The following is a 26897-nucleotide window of genomic DNA, read 5'->3' as shown; positions in this document are numbered from 1 at the left end:
CAATACCATAAAATTCAATTTTTTAAAAAAACAATAAAAGCCAGAGGAACCAAAAATGCTAATAAATAAAAGCCAGGTGAACCCATAAAACCAATGGTTATGAGATGTTTGTACTACCGGGCAATTTAAAAAGTCTTTATCTGGGCAACTGTTTATTTACTAGCCACCAAAGGCTTAGGCTAATGTGATCGAATTTGCCTCGTGCCTAAAAGATAATAAGGTAACTCCAAGCAACTATCTTTAGAGAAGCGATCCATAATCCAGCAAAAAAAGGCCCTCCCACATGTACCCACTGGCTCAGCATCTGAAGATGGGACACTAAGAGAAGAGCAGCCAAGGAAGCTTTCAGTTGATTGACAGGCTCAAGTGGTAGAAAGAGGTTATGAGGTTATATTGCAAGATGTACAATGCAGGTTATATTGCCAAGATGAAAACGAGCTACTTGGTCATTTCTGGGTAGAATCTGTGTTGTCTTCAATTCTAAGAAATTAGAAACACTTCACTGCGATAATCAACTCCAAACTATTGTACATAGCTGTTTCATGTTTGACTGTATCATTTACATTGCATATGCATGGAATGGGGATATATTGAGATATATTGATATTGTTTGTTATAAGTGTTTTCATAAACTGAAATAGAAAGTTAAAGAAAAATGATAAGAAGAAATTAGAGTACTTGCATGCTAGCTGGCAAATATTGTAGAACAACATGAAGCAGCAGCAATCATCTCCTTTGACTGGACACTAACAATATAAGCGATAGTTTGTGAAAACAAATCCAATTATAAATCAATACTAAACACTTCTGTGATATTATGTTTTTCAAGATTTCTTTTAAGTAATTTATTGGATAGTACTGAAAATTTCTTATGACTGTTAGTACTTAGCATTGTACTTGTTTTAAAATTCATTTGTGTTTGTGAGGCTCGTGTAATAAATTTATGTTGGCCCATGACCCAAGAAATATGCACCAAATGTAGTAACGAGAATAATTCGTTGGAGCACTTTTATCACTGAAAATGCTAATGTGGAAACTGGGGATAAGCAGGTGACACAATCAAGCTCATCTCAGAGTGTTATTGTGTTAGTGTTCGTCTTCTCATAGACATTTTGATAGCCGCTGGAAACACAATACTGGACTAAATGGGCCTTTGTTCTGATTCAGTAGGCCTCTTCTTCTGATCTTATGTCCATTAAAGTTTTCTAATGGATAACATTGTCAATATGTAGATACAAAACTAAAACACTCGTGATCCAGGCTAATAGTTTTCCAGCTTTAATAGGAGATGTATGCATTACAGCTTTTATAGGAGATTAAAGGAAAATGTCATACCCATATTAACGACCCATTTTATAAGCCATATATTTACATAATAATAAGGCTCAGGTGAGAGATGCTCTCCTGGTTATTAAATAATGTTTGTTCAAATTCTCTACCGCAATTCAGTACCTAAATGATGTCACAGATTAAACAAAGCAAATCTATTGTCAGTGCCGCATTTCTGACCTATAAAGGATAATAACATGGACAAGAGTATTTGTGAAAGTAAATGCAAACAAAAAGTTCAGAGCGAATCAGATATCGGGAGATAGGCAAACACAATGTTTAAAAGATGCACGAAATTATAGTAATCCGTAAGAAAATGTTTTACATGTATATGTACTACCTAAAATATTAGGCATTCTATCATACAAGAGAGGGACGCGGGTGGCGCTGTGGGTTAAACCACAGAGCCTAGGACTTGCTGATCAGAAGATCGGCGGTTCGAATCCCCACGACGGGGTGAGCTCCCGTTGTTTGGCCCCTGCTCCTGCCAACCAAGCAGTTCGAAAGCATGTCAAAGTGCAAGTAGATAAATAGGTACTGCTCTGGCGGGAAGGTAAACGGCGTTTCTGTGCACAGCTCCGGTTCGCCAGAAGTGGCTTAGTCACGCTGGTCACATGACCCGGAAGCTGTACGCCAGCTCCTGCGGCCAATAAAGCAAGATGAGCGCTACAACCCCAGAGTCGGTCATGACTGGACCTAATGGTCAGGGGTCCCTTTACCTTTTTATCATACAAGAAGGTACGATTCAACTTGGAAGAGCGCCTCCACCAAAAGAAGTAAATTTGACCCCCAAAGTATTGCAACACTTCCTTATATGCGCTGGTTTTACCAGTTAGCAGGACATATTAGGATAATATTACTGGAAAAGGCATGTTCCATCTATCATATTTCTCTATCTGTCTTTTTCAGCTTCAGTATAGAACCAAACTATGACTTTCTTTATATCTATGATGGGCCAGACAGCAATAGTCCACTAATTGGAAGTTTTCAAGATAGCAAATTACCTGAGAGGATCGAAAGTAGTTCCAACTCCATGCACTTGGCTTTTCGGAGTGATGGATCAGTTAGTTTTACCGGTTTCCACTTGGAGTATAAAGGTAAGTGAATGTAACTGTATTGCAAATTTTGGACACTCTAGTACTCAAGATTGTGCTGCTTTTTTATATTCCTACACACACACACACACAAGATTTGTATCAATTTGTTCATTTAGTCATTGGCATATCCTATTGATGTCATAATTTGTACTTTAGCAAAAAAGATTACATCTAGTTCTGTTTCACTGGACTACTGATATAGTCAGACAATATCGTCAATGTACTGTGTTTTATGAAGTGTATGAAACTATCAAAGATCATCAAGCAAAATCGCTATCTAAGCGTTATATAGTTTAGAGAAACTCACATGGGTGTGATTGTATGGGGAAAAGACATTAAGAGAGATTTGTATTTGTAGGTAGAGAAATTCTTGTAACTAAAACTGCCTGCTTCTTCTTCCTACAGCCAAACTGCGTGAGTCCTGCTTCGATCCTGGGAATATAATGAATGGCACAAGGCTTGGAATGGATTATAAACTGGGGTCAACAGTCACATATTATTGTGATGCTGGTTATGTTCTTCAAGGATACTCTACACTCACTTGTATTATGGGAGATGATGGGAGACCTGGATGGAACAGAGCCTTACCAAGCTGTCATGGTGAGTTTGGGGGCATGGAGTTAGGGGGATCAATCTAATTCCTGATTTGGAGGAAGAAGTATTTAATGTTTATATTTATTTTCATAACTTATGGTTCCCCCGACTTACTGGTGAATCTCAATCTGTGGGGCTGCATAACACTGGGGAGCAACAGTGGGTGTCACCCCTGTGGCAGTGAGTATTTGGTACGCATCACACAGCTGCAGGGGTAGGGTGGGTGTTCTCTCTACCCTGTGATCCAATTGGGGTTGGCGCTTCAGAGTACTTCATTTTTGGGTTCTGATCCCAAGATTTAAAAGGAGGCCTCTGCCTGCTCTGACCTTTCATTGTCAATGCTTACCCACCCAACCAACCACTCCTGTACTTTGTGTTGGTCGAAGTGGATTTCCTTGCTTGCAGAAATTCCACTAGCAGCTTTGCTATGGACAGTTGTATGTTGCTGTTTTCAGGCCGAGAATTTTATTTATTTATTTTACATACTCATGTTGGACTGGCTATAGTTTATTTTATTTTTAAAATTTGTATACCATCCTTTATTCTCTGGGTGGTTCACAAGATAAGAACACAAAAGGCATAATAAAAACAAGAACAAGAACAAAACAATAACCCTCACTCTCCCCCAAAAACACATTTAAAAGGGTATAGGGTATTAATCAGCCAAAGGCCTGGTTGAAGAGGAACATTTTTGTCTGGTGCCTCAAGGTGCCCGCTGAACCTCCATGGGAAAACATTCCAGAAATGGGAAGCCTTTGCTGAAAAGGCCTGTTCTTGTATTGCCATCCTCCAGACCTCTTGTGGAGGAGGCACACAGTGATTACATATGACTATATATTTCCTACAATCACGTTTGAGCCACCTCCCGGTTTGTTTTCTTGCTCTAAATTCTGGGTTTATGAGGGCACAGAGCAGGCTCCATGATGTGGGAGAAAGCACTCAAGGGCGATGGTGTCAACAGCTTGAACCGTTCAGATGTTCAACAGGAGCTCCAGTCATAACAGCCAGAAAATCCCCCAGAGACGTCTGGAAGCTTCATAGGTCATCCCACCACTGCAGAGGAGAAAAGATGCTGAAAGCCTAAATCTCAACAGAAAATGACCTGGCCATAAGGGACCGATGTCAATACCCCCCACATTCAGGTCGCCCTTTTCCTGCCTAGTTGAGAAAACAAGGTCCAGAGTGTGGCCTGCCACATGTATTGGGCCAGTGACTTGTTGGGACATCCCCATGGTCAACATTGGCAGCCATGAAGTCCTGAGCCGCCCCAGAAACATTCGCCTCAGCATGGATGTTGAAGTACCCCAGAACCAAGAGTTTGGGTGTCCTTAACACGGCCTCCAAGACCAGCTCTGTCTCTGTCTTCTTGGTCAGAGAGACTGCTGGGCAGCGAGGTGGGCAGTAAACAGAATCCCTGATTGCACAATGTCAGGAAACACAGACTCTAGACTCCTCCCCCCAAAACATAATCTGGAGAGAAAGCCTGGAAAGGGAGAGGGAAAGAATACCTTTATAGTCTACATTGGTTTGACTGCTACACTCTGGAACAGTGGAAAACAAGTCTGCTCCATTTCGCATGAGACAGCTGTTCAGTTATTTGAAGATGGTTATCGTATCACCTCTCAGTCTTCTTTTCTCCAAGCTAAACATTCTCACTCCTTGAACCATTCCTTATAAGTCATGGTTTCCAGAACCTTTATCATCTTGATCAACCTCCTCTGCTTACGTTCTAGCTTGTCAATAGCCTTCTTAAACTGTTGTGCCCAGAACTGGACATAGTCTTTCTTTGGCCATTGCTGCTCCAAGTGCAATCTGATGAAGGCAGAATAGATGTCAGGTAATGGGCAGGAGGGTTTGGCCTGGAGGAAAGGTGTATTATGGGCCAGATTAGCAACAACCACAGTTGTTGTTCAGCAGTATCTGGAGAACAGGTTCCCCATCCCTATACATTGTAACTTTGTGTGATTTGATGTCTATACAATAACCCCAAAGAGTCTTTACTTCATTTTCATATCCTAACATTAGTTTTTAACAAGATTCAATAAAATTATACTTTCTTCTTTTTTAATTAAGCTAATGGAAGAGGGAAAGAAAGCTATATACATTTCTCCAATGCCTCTCTGTATTAAGTGTGACTTGCCTTTGGCTAATATCCTTATTTCAAATGTCCTTGAAGCCTCTCTAATAATTGCAGGATGTGAACCAAGTCCACAATCTCACTCTCATATGAATGAATGCAAAGATTAACCAGGATAATACACTAAGCCATTTGGCATTTGATGATAGCTGTTAAAAGCAGAATATAATTAAGGTGTGCAGATTAAACTTTTCATATGACAACGGATAATAAGTAATGATTTTTGTCAACTTCAACAAGTGCATTTCCTTCTAACAATACTACCTAAGATTTACCTTTCATGTAACAAATATCTGTTGTTTACAAGATAGCACTTTATTGCTCAGTATTGTGGAAAACCCCATTTCATGCTGAGAAGGATCCAAATCATAATTACCATCCTATCTGAGACCAAGAGCAAAAGCTTTTTACATCTCCTCCTTAAAAACAAAACAGGAAACTACTATGTGTTACTTGCATGGGGGGGATCACCCATGTTAGACTAATGCTCACAGAAGGGTAATTCGTAATTCATTATACTTACAAATGCACACAGCACACAAGCACAATATATTCCACGATAAATTCATAAAGAGTATATCTTTTCAGTTTGCTTCTCAGAGCCTAAAGTGTCAATGTTGGGGCAAGGAATACCCTCAGGCTAAGCACTCGCTCCTTCAAGGAAAAAACAATGCCCGCTAGTGGAACGGGCTGTCCACTCATTGCCAGAACATGTGAACCATCTACAAACACTGACTTTGTCTTTTCAGGATTCAGTCTCAGCTTGTTGACTCATCCAACGCATTACTGACTTCAGACACTGGCCTACACATCCATACCCGATTCAGATGGAATGGAGAGATAGAGTTGGGTGTCTTCCGCATATCGGTGACACCATAGAATAATAATAATAATAATAATAATAATAATAATAATAATAATAATAATAATAATTTATTATTTATACCCCGCCCATCTGGCTGGGCTTCCCCAGCCACTCTGGGCGGCTTCCAAAAGAATATTAAAATACTGTGATACATCAAACATTAAAAGCTTCCCTAAACAGGGCTGCCTTCCGATGTCTTCTAAAAGTCTGGTAGTTGTTGTTCTCTTTGACAACTGGTGGGAGGGCATTCCACAGGGAGGGCACCACTACCGAGAAGGCCCTCTGCCTGGTTCCCTGTAACTTGGCTTCTCACAGTGAGGGAACTGCCAGAAGGCCCTCAGTGCTGGACCTCAGTGTCCAGGTAGAATGATGGGGGTGGAGACGCTCCTTCAGGTATACTGGACCGAGGCCGTTTAGGGCTTTAAAGGTCAGCACCAACACTTTGAATTGTGCTCGGAAACGTACTGGGAGCCAATGTAGGTCTTTCAAGACCGGTGTTATATGGTCTCGGCGGCCGCTCCCAGTCACCAGTCTGGCTGCTGTGTTCTGGATTAGTTGTAGTTTCCGGGTCACCTTCAAAGGTAGCCCCACGAGGAGCGCATTGCAGTAGTCCAAGCGGGAGATAACTAGAGCATGCACCACTCTGGCGAGGCAGTCCGCAGGCAGATAGGGTCTCAGCCTGTGTACCAGATGGAGCTGGTACACAGCTGCCCTGGACACGGATTTAACCTGTGCCTCCATGGACAGCTGTGAGTCCAAAATGACTCCCAGGCTGCGCACCTGGTCCTTCAGGGGCACAGTTACCCCATTCAGGACCAGGGAATCCTCCACACCTGCCCGACTCCTGTCCCCCAGAAACAGTACTTCTGTCTTGTCAGGATTCAATCTCAATCTGTTAGCTGCCATCCATCCTCCAACCGCCATAGAAGGGGGGGCATTTTCTTCTTTTTAAAAACCCATCTCTATAGGTTTGTTGGTTGTGAAATAATGGAATACCACACACAGAGTAGTGCACAGTAGGGGGTGTAAAGGTAAAAGACCCCTGGACACTTAAGTCCAGTCAAAGGCGACTATGGGGTACAGCACTTATCTCGCTTTTCAAGCTGAAGGAGCCAGCATTTGTCCACAGACAGCTTTCTGAGTCATGTGGCCAACATGACCTCATGCTAAACTGCTTCTGGTGCAATGGGACACTGTGACAAGTGCCAGAGCGCACGGAAACACTGTTTACCTTCCTCTCCACAGCAGTACCTGTTTATCTACTTGCACTAGTGTGCTTTTGAACTGCTAGGTTGGCAGAAGCTAGGACAGAGCAATGGGAGCTCACTAACGTCCTGTAGATTAGAACCGCCGACCTTCCGATCAAGCAAGCCAAGAGGCTTAGTGGTTTAGACCACAGCGCCACCCGTGTCCCAATACAGTAGGGGTGTAGAACGAGCCAGTGAGTCAAGCAACTATTTCCACACTTTCATAGTCTTGTGTAAAATGTAAATCTTACCTCTTCCCTTAGATATGTGACAGGTTGAATTGACAAGTGTGCCCATACTAAATCATTAGTAGGCTTTTCAGCCCAATCTACATTGGCCATTTTGGGTTTGAAGTCAGCTTGTTTTGAAAGTATCCCTAGTCAGTGTTAAATCACAATTCCTGGTTTGGTTGAAATGACAAGCATCGACTAAAAGTGGAAATTGGAGAAGGCTAGGCTTATTCATGTAGTACAAAACCACATTTTAGCGGTATGCCTAGGTGTGTCTGGTTCTCAACCCCTTCTCATCTCTTGAAGTGTGCCTTTAATCTTTGCTTCTTTAACAGAAATGACCATATATATTGCATTTTGAGACTGACTGAATAGTGCTATTAGGTGACCAGTGAAGTTATTCTGCTGCAATTATTTGATTTGCATCTTTAGATCATAACAGAATGTAATATTATACATGTTGTGACTCATTAACATTGGCAGAACTTTCCTGTGATACTTAGATATAGCATAAGCTTGTGTGAAATAAGCATTATGCTAAAATACCTCTGAGCTCAATTTTACTTGAAATGGATACTTACAGATGAGATTGAGTCTCCAGATAATGTAATTAAATCTTTAATAATGCTCAACATTATTGCAAATTCCATATGTAATTTGACACTTAGTTTCACTGCTGATAGGTTTTGCTGAAGAAATAGAACAGAATTTGCATATAAGATTTACCTCATTTGAGAATTAATGCTTTTGTGAAAAGATATTTCTTTCCACACTTTCTTCCTCATTTTACATGCCAAAGAAAAGCGCTTTGAATGTACTAAATGCTAAACCAGAACTTTTCATTCAATGTTTGTTTAGTTTTAAGGGGGAGGGGTACACAAGAGCTTAGGGCTGTATCTAAGATTAGTCATACTCAGAGGAGAACCATTGAAATGAATGGACCTTAATTATTTCCTCTAATTTTAATTGTCTGCTGCTCTGAGTATGACTAGCATTAGATACAATATTTAGTCTTGTACACACCAGAATTTGAACTGCGAATCCATTGACTTCTGTTGTGATTTTTAAGCGACCATACATTGCACTGCTACATGTATAATATGCTTGAGTGTTCCAATGTTGTATAGCAATAAAATATCCAAAAATGGTTCTACTAAATCATCAGATTTGGAAATGATAGCACAGGCCACCCATACGAACACAAAAAGAGCCTGGTATATCAGCCCCAAGGCCTAACTCATCTAGTATTCAGTTCTCAGGGATCAATCAGATATTAGAAATTTTAGCTCCGGTCGTCCGAGCTGATATGGCTCATCTTCCTTTGAGCCCAGCAGAGCATTAAACAACAAAGTCCACAACAGAAGGATGAGGCAGGTATGGTGCTACATTGCTATGCTTTATTACTAAGCTATGCGGAGAGCAAAGAAATATACATGTTCTCTCTATGAGAAGCAGAGAGCAACTGAACAAAGAAACGAAAGAACAAAGGAAACAGGAAACCAGTAAACGTCACATCCCGTCTCCCTTTCCCGTGAGAATCCAACAGTTACCATGATTTCAGCTGCCACTTATGCTGAAAGAGGATAGGACTATACCAGCAGAACTTTTTAATATTTTAATTTTGAAAACATTTTTGTCTCTCACGTATTTGTGTTAAAAACTGGGCTGCTGAGCAACTGAGAAATGAGCAGCCAGACAACACCCACAGCATCTCTTTAGGTTGTGCCCCAGTTTAGGGCAATGGATTTGGATGGCTGTCCCTCTCAAGACCAGTTACTGCATGGATCATGTGGGCAACTGATATAATGCCCTGCTTTTTGAGTTTCCTGTAGGTATCTGATGTTAGTTTCTGTTTCCTCACTGAGCAGCTGCTTGCAGTCACAGGACTGTTTACATTCCGCAGTCCATATATTCTGCCCACACCCCTGTTGGCTGGGCGTTTTATTTTAATTTGTGGTTTTTGTTTTAGTGCATGACTCGCAAGCATTAGGGATTATTTCAACCAGATATGCTAATTGTTGTATAGATTAGTTTCTCAGAACTGCTAGTCTTTGTCAAATTTTCGTGCTCTGGCAAAAACATAATTATTATCACAGTTTTGAATGGATTTTGCATTACAGATAGTGGAATAAAATTTAATACACATAAATTCGCTGGCATCTTGTACAATTAATTAGAGGGCATTTGATAAGCTAAGCCCCGCAACTGTCTTGTGTAGAGCCAGCTGCACTTCTGAAAGTGTCTTGGGGGACACAGAAGGCAATTAAGAATACATCTTTCCATAATAGCTAGTTAATGGTTTCTGATTTTATAGCAGTATATAAATATTTATATATACAGAGAGAGAGAGAGAGAGAGAGAGAGAGAGCGCGCACAGTATCGGTATTTTTTGATATGCTTAAGTTTGCACAGTAAAAAGATTGGCCCCAAAGGCCAGTCACTTTTTTCCTATTAAAGAGAAGGGGGAAATCCAAGTGGTTGACATAAGATTCATAATAGAAGGACATAAAGATTCTTCTTCCTCTCTAATTCCAGCGGCAGAGCAAGCGAATTGGGCACCTGGGGCGGCATGTGTGTCCTGCGCCCAGGGGCGGGGCCAGTCACCCATGGGGCTGGGCAAGCCAGGGCAGGATGCTCCGTGGGGCCTCTGAGGAGTCTGCCTACTTCCTCCCACTCAGCCACCCTACAGATGGGGGGGGGGACGCAGTGCTCAGACCATTTGGGGCAGCACGGAGGCTGAGGCTGCCCAAGCCACTGTGTCACTCCCAGGAGAGACGAGTGGCTCGGGTGAGTGCCGCCTGGCATTTTGTCACTCCCCTCAGTGGTGACACCTGGGGCGGCTCGCACCCACTGCACCCCTCTTCTTCAGCCCCGGGTAACTCTACCTGTCAGGGGGCTGCCATCAGAACAGGGGAAGGAGGCAGGGGGATACAGAGAGCTTCCGACGCTTCTGAGGAGCAGCTCCTTGTCCAGCAGTGGGGAAAGCCATGCCTCCAGTGGAGAAGAGAGGGAAGGGGGCAGCCAAGCGAAGGGAGGGCTCAAAGATGCTCCTGAGAGCCCAAGTGCCTCACCTAGCCCGGCTGGCCAGGAGGCACACATGCTGTTTCTGTCACCCAGCTTGCGCAGAGGGGTGAAACATAAGGAGGGGAGGTGGAGATTTGGGGTGTCTAAGTTCTTATGTTGGGGGAGAAACCGGAAGAGGCCACTCTCGGAATCTGCAAGTGACTAAGACGGACATGAACTTTGTGGCTATGCACTATAAATAGTTTGCACCAATAAAACCTGTAAAAGACAGGTCGGAGTCCTGCCTAGTTACTCACGAGCAACCACCACCAGCACCTGACACTACCCATAGTTGAAAGCAGTCTGCTCCTGAGTGTAACTTGGTGGAAACCACAGGAGGAGGGAATGGTCTTTAACTCATGCCCTGCTTGTACGTTTCCCATGGGCAGTTGGTTGGTCACTATGAGAACAAGATGCTGGACCAGATCTTTTTATTCTAGGGAACAAATTATTCCATTGGGACATGTTTTACCACCAATTCTCACTGATTTTTATGGGACATTATAGTCACTAGGAGAATTAATTAGTGAAAATTGCTGCTAAAACATGCCCCTTGGGAGGATTTATTTTGTCAGGTCTGGAATAAATATTAGGCCAAGCATCTGGAGTCATCCCTTCCCCCCATTTTTATTTCCCATTAACATGTTTTAGCCACAAAGCAGCACCAGTGGAATTGCAACAATTATAAAGTTTTATTCATTTGGAAAGCAAGCGAGGGGGGGGAGTGCAATAAAATTGTGCTAGGCATTTGTATTTAATAAATTTATATTCTGCTCTTCCTCCCAAAGGAGTCCAGGATGACAAACATACAAAATATAAAACAACAACATTTTAAAACAATCTCAGTATACATGCAGACTAAAGTACATTTACATTGCCAGACCCTCCAAGTGTCCCTATTTTCCAGGAACATCCCTGATTTAGAAAAGCCACCCAGGTTTCTGATTTGATCCCAGAATGTCCCACTTGTCCTTAGGATGTCCTTATTTTCATTGGAGAAATGTTGGAGGGTTTGGAGGTATTTAATGTTGTGTGTGTGTGTGTGTGTGTGTGTGTGCACGCGCACACGCGCTGGAAGTTGCCTGGAGTGGCTGGGGCAACTCAGTAAGATATGTGGGTATAAATAGTAAAATTATCATTATGGAATGGGACATCTGTATTTCCATCAGAGAAATGTTGGGGGGTATGCATTGCCTATTTTATTTTTTCAGTACCATATTGTTAAAATACATTGCATCGTTACTTCCTAGCACCTTGTGGAAGTCGTTCTACAGGCTCTGAAGGCACAGTTTTATCCCCAAACTACCCTAAAAACTACAGCATAGGACATAACTGCATTTACTCCATTGCTGTCCCAAAGGAATTCGGTGAGTAATATGTCTTTAATTTGTGTTTTACTTGTTAGTTTTACAATTATTGCTCTCCTAGTTTTACACGGACATTGTAATTATTATATCCGGCAATCTCAGTTTAGCATCAATAACTGCATATTGGAAAAATATGGGGATGCTTTCATAAAAGATGCTGTGATCTGTTTATCCAATTATTTTAATTACAAATGTTTTGATGGGTGTGTGTCTCACTCAGAAATGTTATATTGGTTGCTTAAACTTTATTATTGCAAGCAGGTGGCACAACTTTAGGCGCGTCCATATGACATGTGATTGTTGGTGTGCAGGTCCTTTTGGACCCAGAAGAGGGAATAATGGGGCCGTAACAGGGACATAAGGGGGCATTAAGAGGGGCGCCAGTTGGGAACCACTGATAAGATTTTGAATATCATCATATGTTTCCTAATGGTGAAGAAGTGTAGCAGTGCTTGTATGTCATGCACATTGGAATGTATGGAAGACATCAGCTAGGTGAACAGTTCATTGAGTGTGTGAAATACATTTTCCATATATTGAAGGAAATCATCTGCTGAGGAACAGGAAGATCCATCTAATTTTATGATAAGGATGTTTATGGCTTACAGCCAGGCATGCAGTAGGTTTGTAAATAGGTTGAAATGGCTGTGTTTTAGACTGCTGTCTGCTTCATTGGCCACAGAATTGATGTAAAATGTATGGCTGTGTTTTGCCACGGACTGAGAGATCATTTATATTTCTTGCAATAATTTATATTTCTGGATATTGCTAACGTACCAAAGACCACTTTTGGAATTGATGATTTCCTGCACAGATGTTTACATTTATTTCAATAATTTATAGCTCTCCACCATGCTAATGTATTAAAGGCCAGGAATTAATGCTTCCTTGAACAGATGTTTTTAGCCTATTTATCATGGATGGCACATAATAGTTTTCCTGGCATTTTTTTTTATTCTGTTTCATAGACTACCGAGATTGCCCACATGTCTATAAGAAATAACAACTGCAATGCTGTACAGAAATGCCATAAAATGAGCCCCACTGAACATAGTGGGCTTGTATCTAAGCAGATGTGCAAATGAGTATACTGTATGATATTTAATCTACAATCCTATAGCCACTTTCCTGGGAGTAAGGTTCATTCGAATCAACGTAATTTGATTACTCATAAGTCACATTATTAACCTTGGCAAGACTAAGCTTAAGATTACAGGCCATTCTTGTGAAATCAGGACCACTAGGCAAATTCAGCAGTAGGATTTGACACAAAATTCAGAAGATAGCAACTGAAAGGTGTTAAGACTGTATGAGAGGGGAGGGCGGGGAGATGTTTTAATATCAAAACCAGTGTTGACACTATGGTTAGGCAGCCTTACAAGGTTTGACTAAAACGATATCCTGGGTGTTATCTGGAACGTGCAACAAGATCCAAGTTAGTTAAAGATGGTCTTAAACTGTTCAAGGTTTCTGATCCACTTCACTCATTGCTGAGTTGCTATGAATTGGACTCTTGCTGCTGCTAGCCAGTAGAAAATATTCCCATTTATATATTATCCTTTGGCCTGAAGCTATTAGATTATCTATGCACATTTGAAGAGGTAAGGCAAAAATATGATCCAATTTATTTATTTGAAGCATTTCCCCCCCTGTCCCAGGCTCACATGAGATTAATATAAACTGAGAAGCCCAATTTAAAAGACACAACAAAATGGGAAAATGGGTGCGGAGGGAAGAAGAAAATTAGCCTGTGTTATATACAGAACAATCAATTAAAATCTTTGGGTGTTCTTGTTTTTTAAAGGAGCAACTGAATATGATCACAGGCCCATAATATGGATCTGATTTGGAATGACTTTAACAAAGTGTCTCTGTGTGTTCTTGTTCTACCTGTTATATGTATCTGGCATTATAAAATTTTGTTCCAATCAAAAACTGACTTACTGCAGAGTGTTGGAGGAGGTGATCCTTGAAATCTCTTCCAACTCCATAATTCTGTAAAATTTTGAAATGGTACAGCTCTTTCACTTTCATGTTTGTGGCTTATTTCACAATCTTGAGTTAGCTTCTACCTAGAAGGACTCAAATGGGACTCCGTCATGCAGTAAATTAGTATTATTTTTCTATTTTCCAAGCCAGTGTGGCCTTTACTGTAAGTGTGTATTTCTAAAGCTGTGTGGGGTCACAAGCTATTTAACATGGCCTCCAAAAATGAAAAGTCAGCACTTCAAGTTGTGAAGTGTGCTTGTTGTTGAAAAACAAACAAATTTGGGTATCTCAAAGACACAACCCCAATCAATAGCAACCTGTGTGTTTATTAAAGCATTTATATACAAAGTGCCACTCAGGGTGGCTAGCATCATTTATAAATTACAGTTTTGTAAAAGCGCAACTCAAAAACCAGCAACAATGATATACAAATTAAATGCAAAACAAAACATAAACAGATAATCATAATTTAACTATTAGGCTAATGAACATTTCATGGAGTAGGAATAAAAGCAATTTTACATTCAGGTATTCAACTTTTCATGGCTGACTCTGTGAAAAAATCACAGCACTGTAGCCTTTTTTCAATGTTTCATTATTCTGTCATGCAGAATCACAGCTTCAATATTTCATGCTATGACGGGTTTAAGCTAGAAGATAAATGATTCGCAAAAGCACACAGCATGCTATAGGCAGAATCTTCTGTAAACATGGAAGACTCATCATCTTTGACACTTTCCCACTGATCCTGCAGAAGGGCGCAATGATCACTAATTGTTTAACACTGTGGTCCTCCACTGATTAAAATTACTATGCTGTTGCTTAATTTTAATCTCTCTCTCTGTCTTTTGCTGAGTCACTAGTTGTAATTGATGTTTAGCAATGCAACATGCAAGGGGGAAGCCCATGGAAATTAGCAGAAGATTTGATGGCTCTGTATTCAGCTCACTCCTTTGTAGCTTAATAATGATCCTGTGTCTTCTGCTTACCAGCTGATTTTGGCCTCAATCCTATCTACTTGCACACTCACTCCTGAACTGACAGAGATGGGCACCTGGCATTATTTAGAAATTTGTTTCTGACAGGTGTTTGGGTTTACCCTCTTAACACACCATTTACTTATATCTTTTATGCCACTGGAGCATGGCTGGGAGCCAATGTGACAGGTTTAGCTTTCCCCCTATCTATCTGCCCTACTCACCTTGGAATTCTGAAATGCTGCTTTAAGTATGAATCCCCAGAGCAATAAAGTGAGGTCAGAGCTGTGCCTTCTAGCTGCCTTTGCGGGATATTTAATATTTTGTGAACCCATTCAGTAGGTGGGTAGGATTTGGGGAATTTGATGTGTGTGCTGTGATACAACTGTACGTTCTGCAATTTCATTTAAGCCATGAAACTTTTTCTATATTACACACACACACACACACACACACACACACACAAACCCCAAAACAACAACATGGCAATTTATTGTTTAGTATATATCAGGAAGTACGCGGATGGCGCTGTGGGTTAAACCTTGCCGATCAAAAGGTCGGTGGTTCGAATCCCAACGATGGAGTGAGCTCCCATTGCTTGGTCCCTGCTCCTGCCAACCTAGCAGTTCGAAAGCACATCGAAGTGCAAGTAGGTAAATAGGTACCGCTCTGGCGGGAAGGTAAACGGCGTTTCCGTGTGCTGCTCTGGTTTGCCAGAAGCGGCTTAGTCATGCTGGCCACATGACCGGGAAGCTGTCTGCGGACAAACGCCGGCTCCCTCGGCTTATAGAGCGAGATGAGCGCGCAACCCCAGAGTCGGTCACGACTGGACCTAATGGTCAGGGGTCCCTTTACCCTTTGCCTTTATATAGCAGGAAAAACCCTTGACAATCCATGTGTTCTCTTTCCCTTCAATACCATGTCTGCACCCATTTTCCATCCCTACTCCATTCTGTTACTGGCATCATTCGTGCATAAAGTCTGCTCATAGATGCTCACATATAGACACCTTCAAGCACAATTTATACCTCCTGTCCATCGACACGTAATGCTTATTCATTCACAGAACACATGACCCATTCACACATACACACACTCAAGACTCAATAGTCATCATTATTGTTATCGCTGCAGAACTTTCACAAGGTTTAGATTACAATACTAACCAACAAAGCCAGATTGACAAGCTGCTTTGGAAGATGACTAACCTTGGTTGAGCATTTGGAGGATTCTTGATCTCCGGTATCCCCGTTCTACTTTGTTACATGGACAGTATGCTTAAATGGGTGCTATTGGTTGAATGTGATATCATATGCAGTGTTTTAGATAGATATAGTGATTTGTTTTAGGACGCTGAGTCGCATGGTTCACTGGGAAGGTGAGCATGGACCATTAAAAGTCTTAAGTTTCTGTCTCCATGCCATTTTGATATTCTTTTTTAAAAAAAATCATTTTGGTATTCTTGCATGATTTTTAGACATTAATCCATTTGGTTTTGTTGACAATGTTCACTCCTGATTGATTTCAACATGACAATCTCTTACTCCACCTACATGTGTCATATTGTCTTAAGTACCTATTCCTAGAGCCACACATATTGTGATCATGACATATTTGAGATTTCCCATAGGAATCACTGTTTTCATAATAATAATAATAACATAATAATAATAATAATAATAATAATAATAATAATAATAATAATAATATCTGCAGCCACTCTCCTTTTTTCACATTTGAACTATTTCATCATGCATTTTTAAGCAATTTTGAAAGTAACATAAAAAAGAATTGTATAGAAGGAGTAACACTGACGGGCCACTAACAATTTGTTGGTGAATGGTCCATCAAAGATTGACTATTGCAAAGTCCCCCCCCCCAAAAAAAAGCAAGCACAAAATCTGTTCTGCCAGCTGAGCAAAAGCAACCAAACAATGTTGTCAACACACATTATCTCTTTTAGAGTGTTCACTGAGTGTGGAATCTACAGACAGTTTAAAAGCCATGTCATTCCACAGTTACTTCGGCAATGTCACTTTTGCTTTAAAATGCATTTTGCATTTCAAAAATCACGAAGATTTATTTTGTAGTGGCAGGAAGGTGTTATCTCAGAGGCTTAAATTATGAGAGACAAGTTCTCTCAACTGAACTGGATGCTAACAGAATGATATTGGGGGGGGGGGGTTAACTTTACCAGTAGGCCAACCTAAGGTTGCATTACATATTGGAGAAGGGAAGGGCTGTGTATCCAGGTGCCTCTTCAGTTCAGTAAGATCACAGGGGAAAGGAGGATATGCTAAAATAAAGCAACGTCAGGGATGTGAGGAGCATCAGGGGGACATTTGAGACCTGGACAGCCGGCAGCCTATTGCATCTCAGATAGCCAAGTCTCAAGTATGAGGACAGGAACTTATTTTAAAAGTGGTGAAAATGGAATGGAATGGAGATCATGCCTGATGTTTGAAGCTGTGAAGTTGGAAGATCTGATACTTGGGATGTAGAAGAAAGAAATGTTTTGTTTTGTTTTTCACATGAGCCTGCGTATTCATTGAAGTGATTTGGGGAAAGCAGTCTCTGCATAGCCACACCTTCTGAGGTGTCTTGCCTTTGAAATGTTCTCCCCTAGGGAGACTTACCTGGAAACTACTTTACTGCCTTTCTGCACCTGCCTATTTCCTTAGGTCTTTTAATATATATATTTTTAACCTATTCTCTTGTTATGTGCTTGGACCTTTTGCTACTTTAGGGGACAATTCAACAGTCCCATTGAGTTTACTGGGGATAACCTAAGTTATCTAAGTGTGTCTAAGTGTGTATAAAGGATTGCAGCCTTATAAAGCAAGCCTATTGTTGGGCCAGGGGTCTGAAGCTGTGAACCTTCCAAAGCTCATTTGAATATAGGCGGCAGCCATTTTAGGCATGTCCAATTGACACATGGACGCGGGTGGCGCTGTGGGTAAAACCTCAGCGCCTAGGACTTGCCAATCGCATGGTCGGCGGTTCGAATCCCTGCGGCGGGGTGCGCTCCCGTCGTTCGGTCCCAGCGCCTGCCAACCTAGCAGTTCGAAAGCACCCCCGGGTGCAAGTAGATAAATAGGGACCGCTTACCAGCGGGAAGGTAAACGGCGTTCCGTGTGCTGCGCTGGCTCGCCAGATGCAGCTTGTCACGCTGGCCACGTGACCCGGAAGTGTCTTCGGACAGCGCTGGCTCCCGGCCTCTAGAGTGAGATGAGCGCACAACCCTAGAGTCTGTCAAGACTGGCCCGTATGGGCAGGGGTACCTTTACCTTTACTTTTAATTGACACATGATTGTTGATGCACAGGGAATTTGGGACCCGGAAGACAGCAGAACGGGGATGGAACTGGGCAGAATGGGGACAGGGGGGCACATACGCACTCTGCCGACACATGTAGGGGTTATCTGTATCTAGGAGAGCCTACCCTATCTACTTAAAAAAACCAAAAACCAAAAAAACCCACACAGTTTTCTCCCATTGTTTTCAATGGGATGCCATGCTGAAATATATCTGCACCGCGATGTAAGTTCCAGTCCTTATTTATGGGGCCTTGGTATGGCACTGATCACGGCAGTTCTGCTGCAGCTTTAAGTGGTAGAAAAACTTTTGTGTTTTTTAAGAAAAGAAAACCTTATGCTGCTTTGTGTCCTGAAGATAATTTCATGACCCCTGAAAATAGACAACATGTGCCTTTTTCTGAAATGATTACCAATATTCACTCACACTCTTTCACACACAAATGCTGAAAAAGGCTGGGTCATATAATTTGGCCCCGCAGCACTAATATTTCTCCCCTAGCTCATGCAAGGCTTTGTGCATCTGGTCATCAGTAGTGAGTCTGAGACAAAAAGCAACATCAGGATAATTGCTGAGTCTAAGAGAAAAAACTGTCATTGCTGAGACTAAGAAAGCAACAGTATCTAGATCAGAGTATCCTCAGCCAGCAAGTATCTGACAGATCACAAAACAAATTGGTGTTTTTTCCACCCACATATTCAGTTAGATTCTTCAAACTCCACGGAGGCTCCTTCTCAGCATATCAGTTAGTGAAGATGCATAGCAGAATTAATTGCAAACAATTGAATGAATATCTCATGATCGGAGAAGGGAATGAGAATTTTGTATTTTGTGTTTCCCTCCCAGCTTTCTGAGTTGCACTTCCATCAAGGGCTGTGACTATTTCGGAAGCATCCAGGTGATTAAAAACCCCACACACCATTTAAAGGAATATTTTAGTCAGGGTTGTTTATTTGTTTTTGTTTGGCACCTTCTAAACAGTGTTTATTTATTACAAAATTCATATCAACACTTTAAAGCTGCAACCTTAGGTTTCTGAGAAGAGTCATGGGATTGTGTGGATCTACTTCTCCATAAATCAAGTGGGAGGTCCACCTTTGGAGAAAGAGGCCCAGTCACGGAGGTCCAATCCACCACTGGTGCTCTGAGATGGAGAGGGTAAAAAGGAGGTGTGTTGGGGAGTGGATCTAGGCTTTGGTTCATATGGTTTGGCTACCACCATCCCTTCCTTTCATTGTAGAAAAGACTCTGTTCTGCACAACATATTATAGTAGATTTATTTATGTTCTGAACACCAGAAGCAAGTTGCCTTACATATATCGGTTTACATACCTAGGGTAAAGATGTGATAGCTGTTCCCCATTTTTTGAACACAAAAATCAGTAACCTTTGCTTTTTAATAAGCAAATATACCTGTTCTCCACAGACTGCAGATTTGCTGGACTTGTGGGCCATGTAAAGGGAAGCAATCCACAGGAGGGAATAAGTTATGTTGATAAACAACAATTCTTTGCCACATTATACTTTTATCCAGGAGCCTATCTGAGAAAACCAAGGACATTTTTGCTATAAAGTGTGTTGACTGGCGCACTGGAAACTCCTGTGTATGAATACCCTTAGAGTTTTTTAGAATTCAGTTTTGCTTCATTCTCTTATTGCTATTCTATAAAACCCAACATAAATCCAGTTGGAGAATGTTATACGCAAAGGATGAAGCAAACTTTCACACACACACAAAATGTATCTTGCAACTCACCTGGGACTGTACCACTTCAAAATTCAGGTGGTGGAATCTACACACACTCTTAAGCCTTTAACACTTTCATTCTGCCCACTCTCAAGTGAGAGCACTATACACATTGTTAATTTCAGCCCTACCTTGAATACAAGATTTGGGTTGTCTTTTAAAGTAGCCATTTCAAATTCTTTGCTGATCACTGACATCCATAGTTGTCCTTTTGTCCTTTTTTTAAAAAATGTCTTTTTACCACCTTACATTCATTTTTTACACTTTTCCCACTCTCTCCTCACTGTTCAGATATATTTATTTGAGCTCCACTAAAGTTTTTAATATTAATAGGAAATAAATAAAAACTCAGAAAGGGTGCTGTGAGTACAGTTCTTATACTTTACCAAAGACCTCACCATCTAATTAAAATAAGATATAGTCTGCCACAGCATAGCACAATGCATACAACTCATTTGTAGGTCTTAAAAGTAGCAGCAGAAGTTACTAGTTTGAACAATAAAGAAGTGCTATCTCTTTTTTTATTATCTTATGAAGCTCATTAACTGCAGAATGCTTTTTTTCTGGCAGTGTGCCTGAAAATCTTTCCAGAATGGTGGTCCATGGCTGTTTACATTTCTATTTGTTTCACTGAATTCTATCAAGCTGCTGTTGAGAACTAGAATAAAAATGCTGTGTTATACGAGAGGTAAGAATGTGCAGATAATGAAACAGGAGGCAGTATATGGCTAGCACACACAAATGTGTTAATCCAAGAGAGAGGCTTACTACATCAGGCTGCAGGTGGGAGACTTGTGTGATTGAATACAACTCCATACATAAAGATTTTCTCTACATAGAAGACTTGCTAGGTTGCAACACTTCCCTTTGAAATCATTTCCCCCCCTGTGAGAACCTTCTACTGCCATCCAACATCTTTTCGCAGGGCCTGCAAGACAGAGCTGTTCCGCCTGGCCTTTGGTTTGGACTCAGTCTGACCCTTATGTTTCCCTCCCCTTATGGTTTTGATCTATAGGCTATTATTAAAAATGAGGCTGCTTTTTAAATTGTATTTTAGCCTGTATTTTAAATTCTCCCCCCCCATTATGTTTTATTGTAATTTTACTGGCGTTAGCCGCCCTGAGCCCAGCTCTGGCTGGGGAGGGCGGGGGTATAAATAAAAAAAATGTTATTATTATTGATAGATTCAGATTCACTAGTTCACTGAGAATTAGGCCACAGAAGTCCAAAAGGGGTGATAACTATGGCTTGTTGGCCAATTGCAAACTAATGTGACAAACCAAATATGACAGATGTTTATGGATTTGAACAATGGGGTTGTGAATGTGTGTGTGTGTGTGTGTGTGTGTTGCAGGGTGCCAGATCATTAAGTTGACTTCCAGCAGTTTGCCTGTTAACTGGAGTAATTTGAAGAATGGAATGCTGTGATTTGCTATCAACTTTGTAGCCAGAGTCAGAGGGTTGAATCCATCTGTCACTGTGAGTTTAATGACTTCTAATCATGAGACAGAACTTCCTCTCCCTGTTCATCCCAAGCACATCCCCACACTCTTCCCAAATCTTCTCCAGAGGGTTGGAGCAGATTGGAGGACATTGCCAGAGGGGCGGGAAGTTGTGTCATGTGAGCATAAGTCATTCTGCTCACACAATTACTTTGTTGGATTTGGATACAACTCAGAAGCTGCAATGTTCCATACCTAGGGTTTAATGGCGGTTATCTTTGCCCTAGAAAATATTGTTTATACAGTCACACCTCGGGTTAAATATGCTTCGAGTTGTGCGCGTTTGAGTTGCGCTCCTCGGCAACCCGGAAGTAACAGAACGTGCTACTTCCGGGTTTCGCCGCTTGCGCATACGCAGACGCTCAAAATGATGTCACGCACGCACGCAGAAGCAGCGAAAAGCAATGTGTGCATGCGCAGACGCGCCATCACTAGTTACATTTACCTCTAGATGCGAACGGGGCTTCGGAACGGATCCCGTTCGTATCTAGAGGTACCACTGTAATCTAAACAGATTTGTTATACCTAAAGCAACACCTTTTGCCCTGGCTGCAAGAAAGATAAGAGCTAGACAATATCACAACAAGTTAAGATTGGTTTGAGTTGATAGATGACACTTATGAACTCCAACGCCCTTTCTTTAAACCTATAATGACTTGTATTATGTAGTAGTTGTTGTATGCTGAATCTTATGGTTTGCAGTTTGGCAAATTCTAATGAAATTACCATGGCCTTTGGTTAATACAATAAACTATTTGATCATGGTTAGCTATTGCGAGAACAGGATACTGAACTAGATGGGCTACTGGCTTGATCCAGGAGGACTATTCTAATTTCCCTATGCCACCTCTGTACTAAAATTATAAGAAAAATAATTCACCATTTGCTGTGGGGCTATCCTTTTTATCCAGCTGATGCTATTGTTTCATGTTTCCAATATAGGCTGCTTTGTACAATCTTGATGCATAAATTTCATTGCAAAAACATCATGAATATCTTCTCTTACACCAGCCCAACTATGTAGGACTGCAAGTGAAAATATCTGCATCCACAAACATTTATGGGGTGGCCTAATGCCATTTCTCATGTGTCTGTCTCAGCAATAAAACAGAAGAAACTTTTGAATACCATTTTTCCCTAGATATTAGTTATTAGTTGATTGTGTTATATGTTTCTGTTAGATCTGTATTAGACACTTCAGTGCTATATTCTCTCCTGCCCCCACTTAAAGTTCAGTGTCAACATTGCCTCTTTTCGATACTGAGTGCTTAATACAAAATCCTTTTTGCATCACCTTCAAATCTCAGGTTTATAGGAGAAAGAGTTGGCAATTGTTATGCCAGCAGATCATAGCTCACAGCTGGGAGGTAGTTCATTCACCAGTTCTGTGCTTTGCACGCTTGCCAAGTGAGCAGATGCTTAGGAAGAAGTTAGCATGAGGTGACTTTTGGAAGAGATTATTCAGTTTTTATAAATAAAATTTAGAGTAAAGGCTTGGAATATAGATCCAAATCTATCAAAAGTGTGTGTGTGTGTGCGTGCGCATTTTGCCTTGTTAATAGTCCACAACTTTTACTTTGAAATCCATTGCTTTATTGTAACCTACTCTGTTTGCAATAATGAAAGATTTTCATCAAGGGTCAACACCTAATGAATGCAGAGATCTATGACCCATAGAGATGTACATACAAGTAATTTGTGATTCAGCCTTGTTTATTGTTGTTGTTTAGTCGTTTAGTCGTGTCCGACTCTTCATGACCCCATGGACCAGAGCACGCCAGGCACTTCTATCTTCCACTGCCTCCCGCAGTTTGGTCAAACTCATGCTGGTAGCTTCGAGAACACCGTCCAACCATCTCGTCCTCTGTCGTCCCCTTCTCCTTGTGCCCTCCATCTTTCCCAACATCAGGGTCTTTTCCAGGGAGTCTTCTCTTCTCATGAGGTGGCCAAAGTATTGGAGCCTCAGCTTCACGATCTGTCCTTCCAGTGAGCACTCAGGGCTGATTTCCTTCAGAATGGATCGGTTTGATCTTCTTGCAGTCCATGGGACTCTCAAGAGTCTTCTCCAACACCATAATTCAAAAGCATCAATTCTTCGGAGATCAGCCTTCTTTATGGTCCAGCTCTCACTTCCATACATCACTACTGGGTGATATATAAACCATATAAGCACTACTTGTTTATTACAGGTGCACAAAGAGGCTCACCCCATTGTGCTGATGTATTCTTTGTTAAATTTGTATTCCATCTTTCCACCCAATATAAATTTCTGAGACTGCTTCCAGAAATGAAGTGGAAAGAGTATAATTCCTTCCAGGCCAGGCAGCTGACTTTCCCAAAATGGGAGCCAGCCACAGTTTGTATCAGTGGCCCCCTACATCTCATCATTCCACAGGAAGATGAGAGCCTTAGCAGGACCACCAGGTCTATCCACTGGAAAATCTCTCAGGGTATTCAGGAATCCATTAGTATATGGGGTGGAGCATCCTAACTGGTCCCCCATCCTTGCTGGTGCAACAACTAAACAATAAAAGTTCAGCCCAAGCTACACTAGGAAGTTTTCTTACTATGATAACGATCAAAGAAATCATGGCAACAAAGTCAAAGAAACTCTTGCTTGCTTGCCAGCCTGACTCACAGGGGAAAATCCCCACATATAACCCTAAAAAGTTTATTCCCAACCCACCAAAATATTATACAGCAAATAAAACAATATCATTTGGGGGCCCTCTAATATACAATGGTATATTTAACACCACTTTAAGATGTTTCTAGTTTTCTCCATAGTTTTCTACATTTTACAATACCAAAACTTGTCAGAGCTGAACTACAGAGGAAAACCTGTCACAGATCTGTTTTTCCTCCCCTAGTTTTGAAAGCCTGGTAACAGCAAAATCAAAGCTTGTAGAACATGTCAGTGGCAGTCTAGTATTTTGAACGCATCTTTGCAGCCCAAATTAACCTGCCAGGAAGGGTTTGTTAATCTGCTGTCTGTGTATGTGCATGAAATGGCACAGAAAAGCTCCCTGATGTTGGACCAGATGTTCTCTCATTAGAACAAAATAATGACCATATGTTTCTATTATTACAATGGTCAGAGCACATGTGGACAGACTTGGCTTCTTCTACTGGTGATTAGACATTTTGGCCCTCTGGGGTGGAAAAAAAAGAGAGAGCAAGGGGTTTCTTGTGGTAATGCATTCCTATTTCATAGAGGCACAGAAGCAATTTAGGTTGCCTACAAAGATTCTTGCACCTTGCTTGTACGTGAGCCTTTCAGGTTTATCCTTTTCTCTTCTTTTTTAAACTCTAAAACATGTCTAGCTCTTTTATATAGCTGATGATTAGATGGCAGGTTCTTCAAGGACCTATGGAATTTCTTTGTATAATCACCCTTGCCCCCTTGGAACAGAAATATAAAATAAATGGTGGGCTTATGAGTACATATCTTTTCAATATGATAATATCACCATCTGTTACCATGCTGTTAGTGTGGCTATGATGTTTCCTTTATAGATAGACGCTTTGGTAGTTATTTCAGGATTTAGAAATGTTATATGAGATATGATTCTCCCTTTCCAAAGATACCATGAACACCACAACCCTCTATGGCAGAGGAGGGACAGCAATAGAGATTTCTATGGCTCTAATAAAGGCCCCATGTATGTATGGAACTAATTTTTCAACTGCAAAGAGGGAGTTCTTCAAAATACTATAGCCCCTGGGACATCTTTCTGAGTCTACAGGATTGTGCTCCAAATTTTGAATATACCGTGTGTATACACACACACACACACACACACACATATACACCATGTTTCAAGGATCAAAGGTTGCATATTTACACTGTAGCTGTTTGCATTTGATTCTGATATGAACTCTGAGAAGTGAATTAAACTTGAAAGATAACAATCCAAAGTTACCTGGTGGTTTTCATGCCTGAAGGGAATTTCAACCTATGACTCCTGGTGCCAAATTCAAAATGTTCTTCACTGAAATACCCTGCTTCTCAAGCTCTTTTATTTTAGTACAGGGGTCAGCAACCTTTTTCAGCTGTGGGCCGGTCCACCGTCCCTCAGACCATGTGGGGGGCCGGACTATATTTTGAAAAAAATAATGAACAAATTCCTGTGCCCTACAAATAACCCAGAGATGCATTTTAAATAACAGCACACATTCTACTCATGTAAAAACAGGCTGATTCCCGGACCATCCGCGGGCCGGATTGAGAAGGCGATTGGACCTTAGGTTGCCTACCCCTGTTTTAGTATATTTTAGATACCCTATAGCAGTCTGGTCTTGTAACATTTACCTATTTTAACTGCTGTATCACAAACAACCAAGAAATTTTGACAATAGAAGTTACAGACAAACATTACCCTTAGGCTCAGTTATATTATTATGAGTTCCTTATTTCCAAAAATAGTGAGTAATTCCAGGTTTCCTTTGGAATGAAGTTCCTTTGGAAAGAGAGATTTCTGTGGTTTTATGGCATTTTGTAATATTGGGTTTATTTACAAACATACAAAGGTGGTGGCAGAAAATATAGCACTCCTAAAACAGCAGATTAACAGCACAGCATGAGATCAACAGAGCAGAGCAGAGCTGAGCTGAAATTTCTCAGAATGCATTTTTCTCTGAGAAATGTTACATTCCCCCCCCCCCCCACTGCCATGGAAATACACCACTTTTACGTTACCCACCATTTTGTTGGGTTACTGGTGGCCATCATTGCCAGTGAAAGATACAAAATGGTGGGCCGATTGCCAATACAATTGCTACTTGCAGCACAAGCAAAAATAACTGCTGCCACCTTAGGGAAAAATAGAAAAGGTGTTACTGCTAATTGTGAACCCTGCATCTGATGAACAGATGGAAAAATTCTGCTCCTCTACATGGATAAATTTGATTAAATAGTCCTCCCTACTTCACTGTTCTCCAGTATGTTAGAGATAAGGTCCTCTATATTCTATCTGTCTGGCAGCAGCTCTCAAAAATGGGAACTCTGTTCCAGCCCTGAAAAATCCTTTGCCTGAGGATCTGAGACTGCATCAAATCACACACTCCACCACTGAGCTTGACTCCATACACTGTAATACAAAATACTCTCTTTCCATTAATGCTTGTTCTGCTTCTTGCAGGAAAAATAAAGAAATTTTGATCACAGAGCAGGCTCATTTTGCCTTGAGCATTAGTGGAGAAGTTTGCATTTACAAATCCCTGGCTGATATTTTCAGACATGAGCAGCTAGTCTGCATTATAATATTCTTTTAAAAGAAAGAAAGAAATGATATAAAGAAATGTATTGTGTACACACAGCTATATACTGCAAGACTAAGCATATTTATGTAGAGTAAGCCCCACTACACTCAATGGGATGTACTGCCATGTACGTTCACCTTGTTTTGTTTTGGAGGCCCAGATTTAAATTCAACACA

At 41.1% G+C, this 26897-nt stretch overlaps 1 protein-coding gene across 5 annotated transcripts in view; it reads left to right on the top strand.

Annotated features, from left to right (window-relative positions):
• CSMD3 (CUB and Sushi multiple domains 3) overlaps window positions 1-26897 on the top strand; it is a 584373-nt gene that overhangs the window by 430523 nt on the left and 126953 nt on the right. For all 5 annotated transcript variants that reach the window (XM_083621789.1, XM_083621788.1, XM_083621791.1 and 2 more), the window contains 3 exons: window positions 2239-2426; window positions 2832-3026; window positions 11813-11929. In XM_083621789.1, coding sequence (XP_083477915.1) covers window positions 2239-2426; window positions 2832-3026; window positions 11813-11929 — 500 coding nt within the window. The remainder of the gene's footprint in view (window positions 1-2238; window positions 2427-2831; window positions 3027-11812; window positions 11930-26897) is intronic.

This window comes from Podarcis filfolensis (genome assembly GCF_964270895.1).
Source record: "Podarcis filfolensis genome assembly, chromosome: 7".
NCBI classification, from domain to species: domain Eukaryota; kingdom Metazoa; phylum Chordata; class Lepidosauria; order Squamata; family Lacertidae; genus Podarcis; species Podarcis filfolensis.
This window is presented reverse-complemented; position numbering and strand designations above follow the sequence as displayed.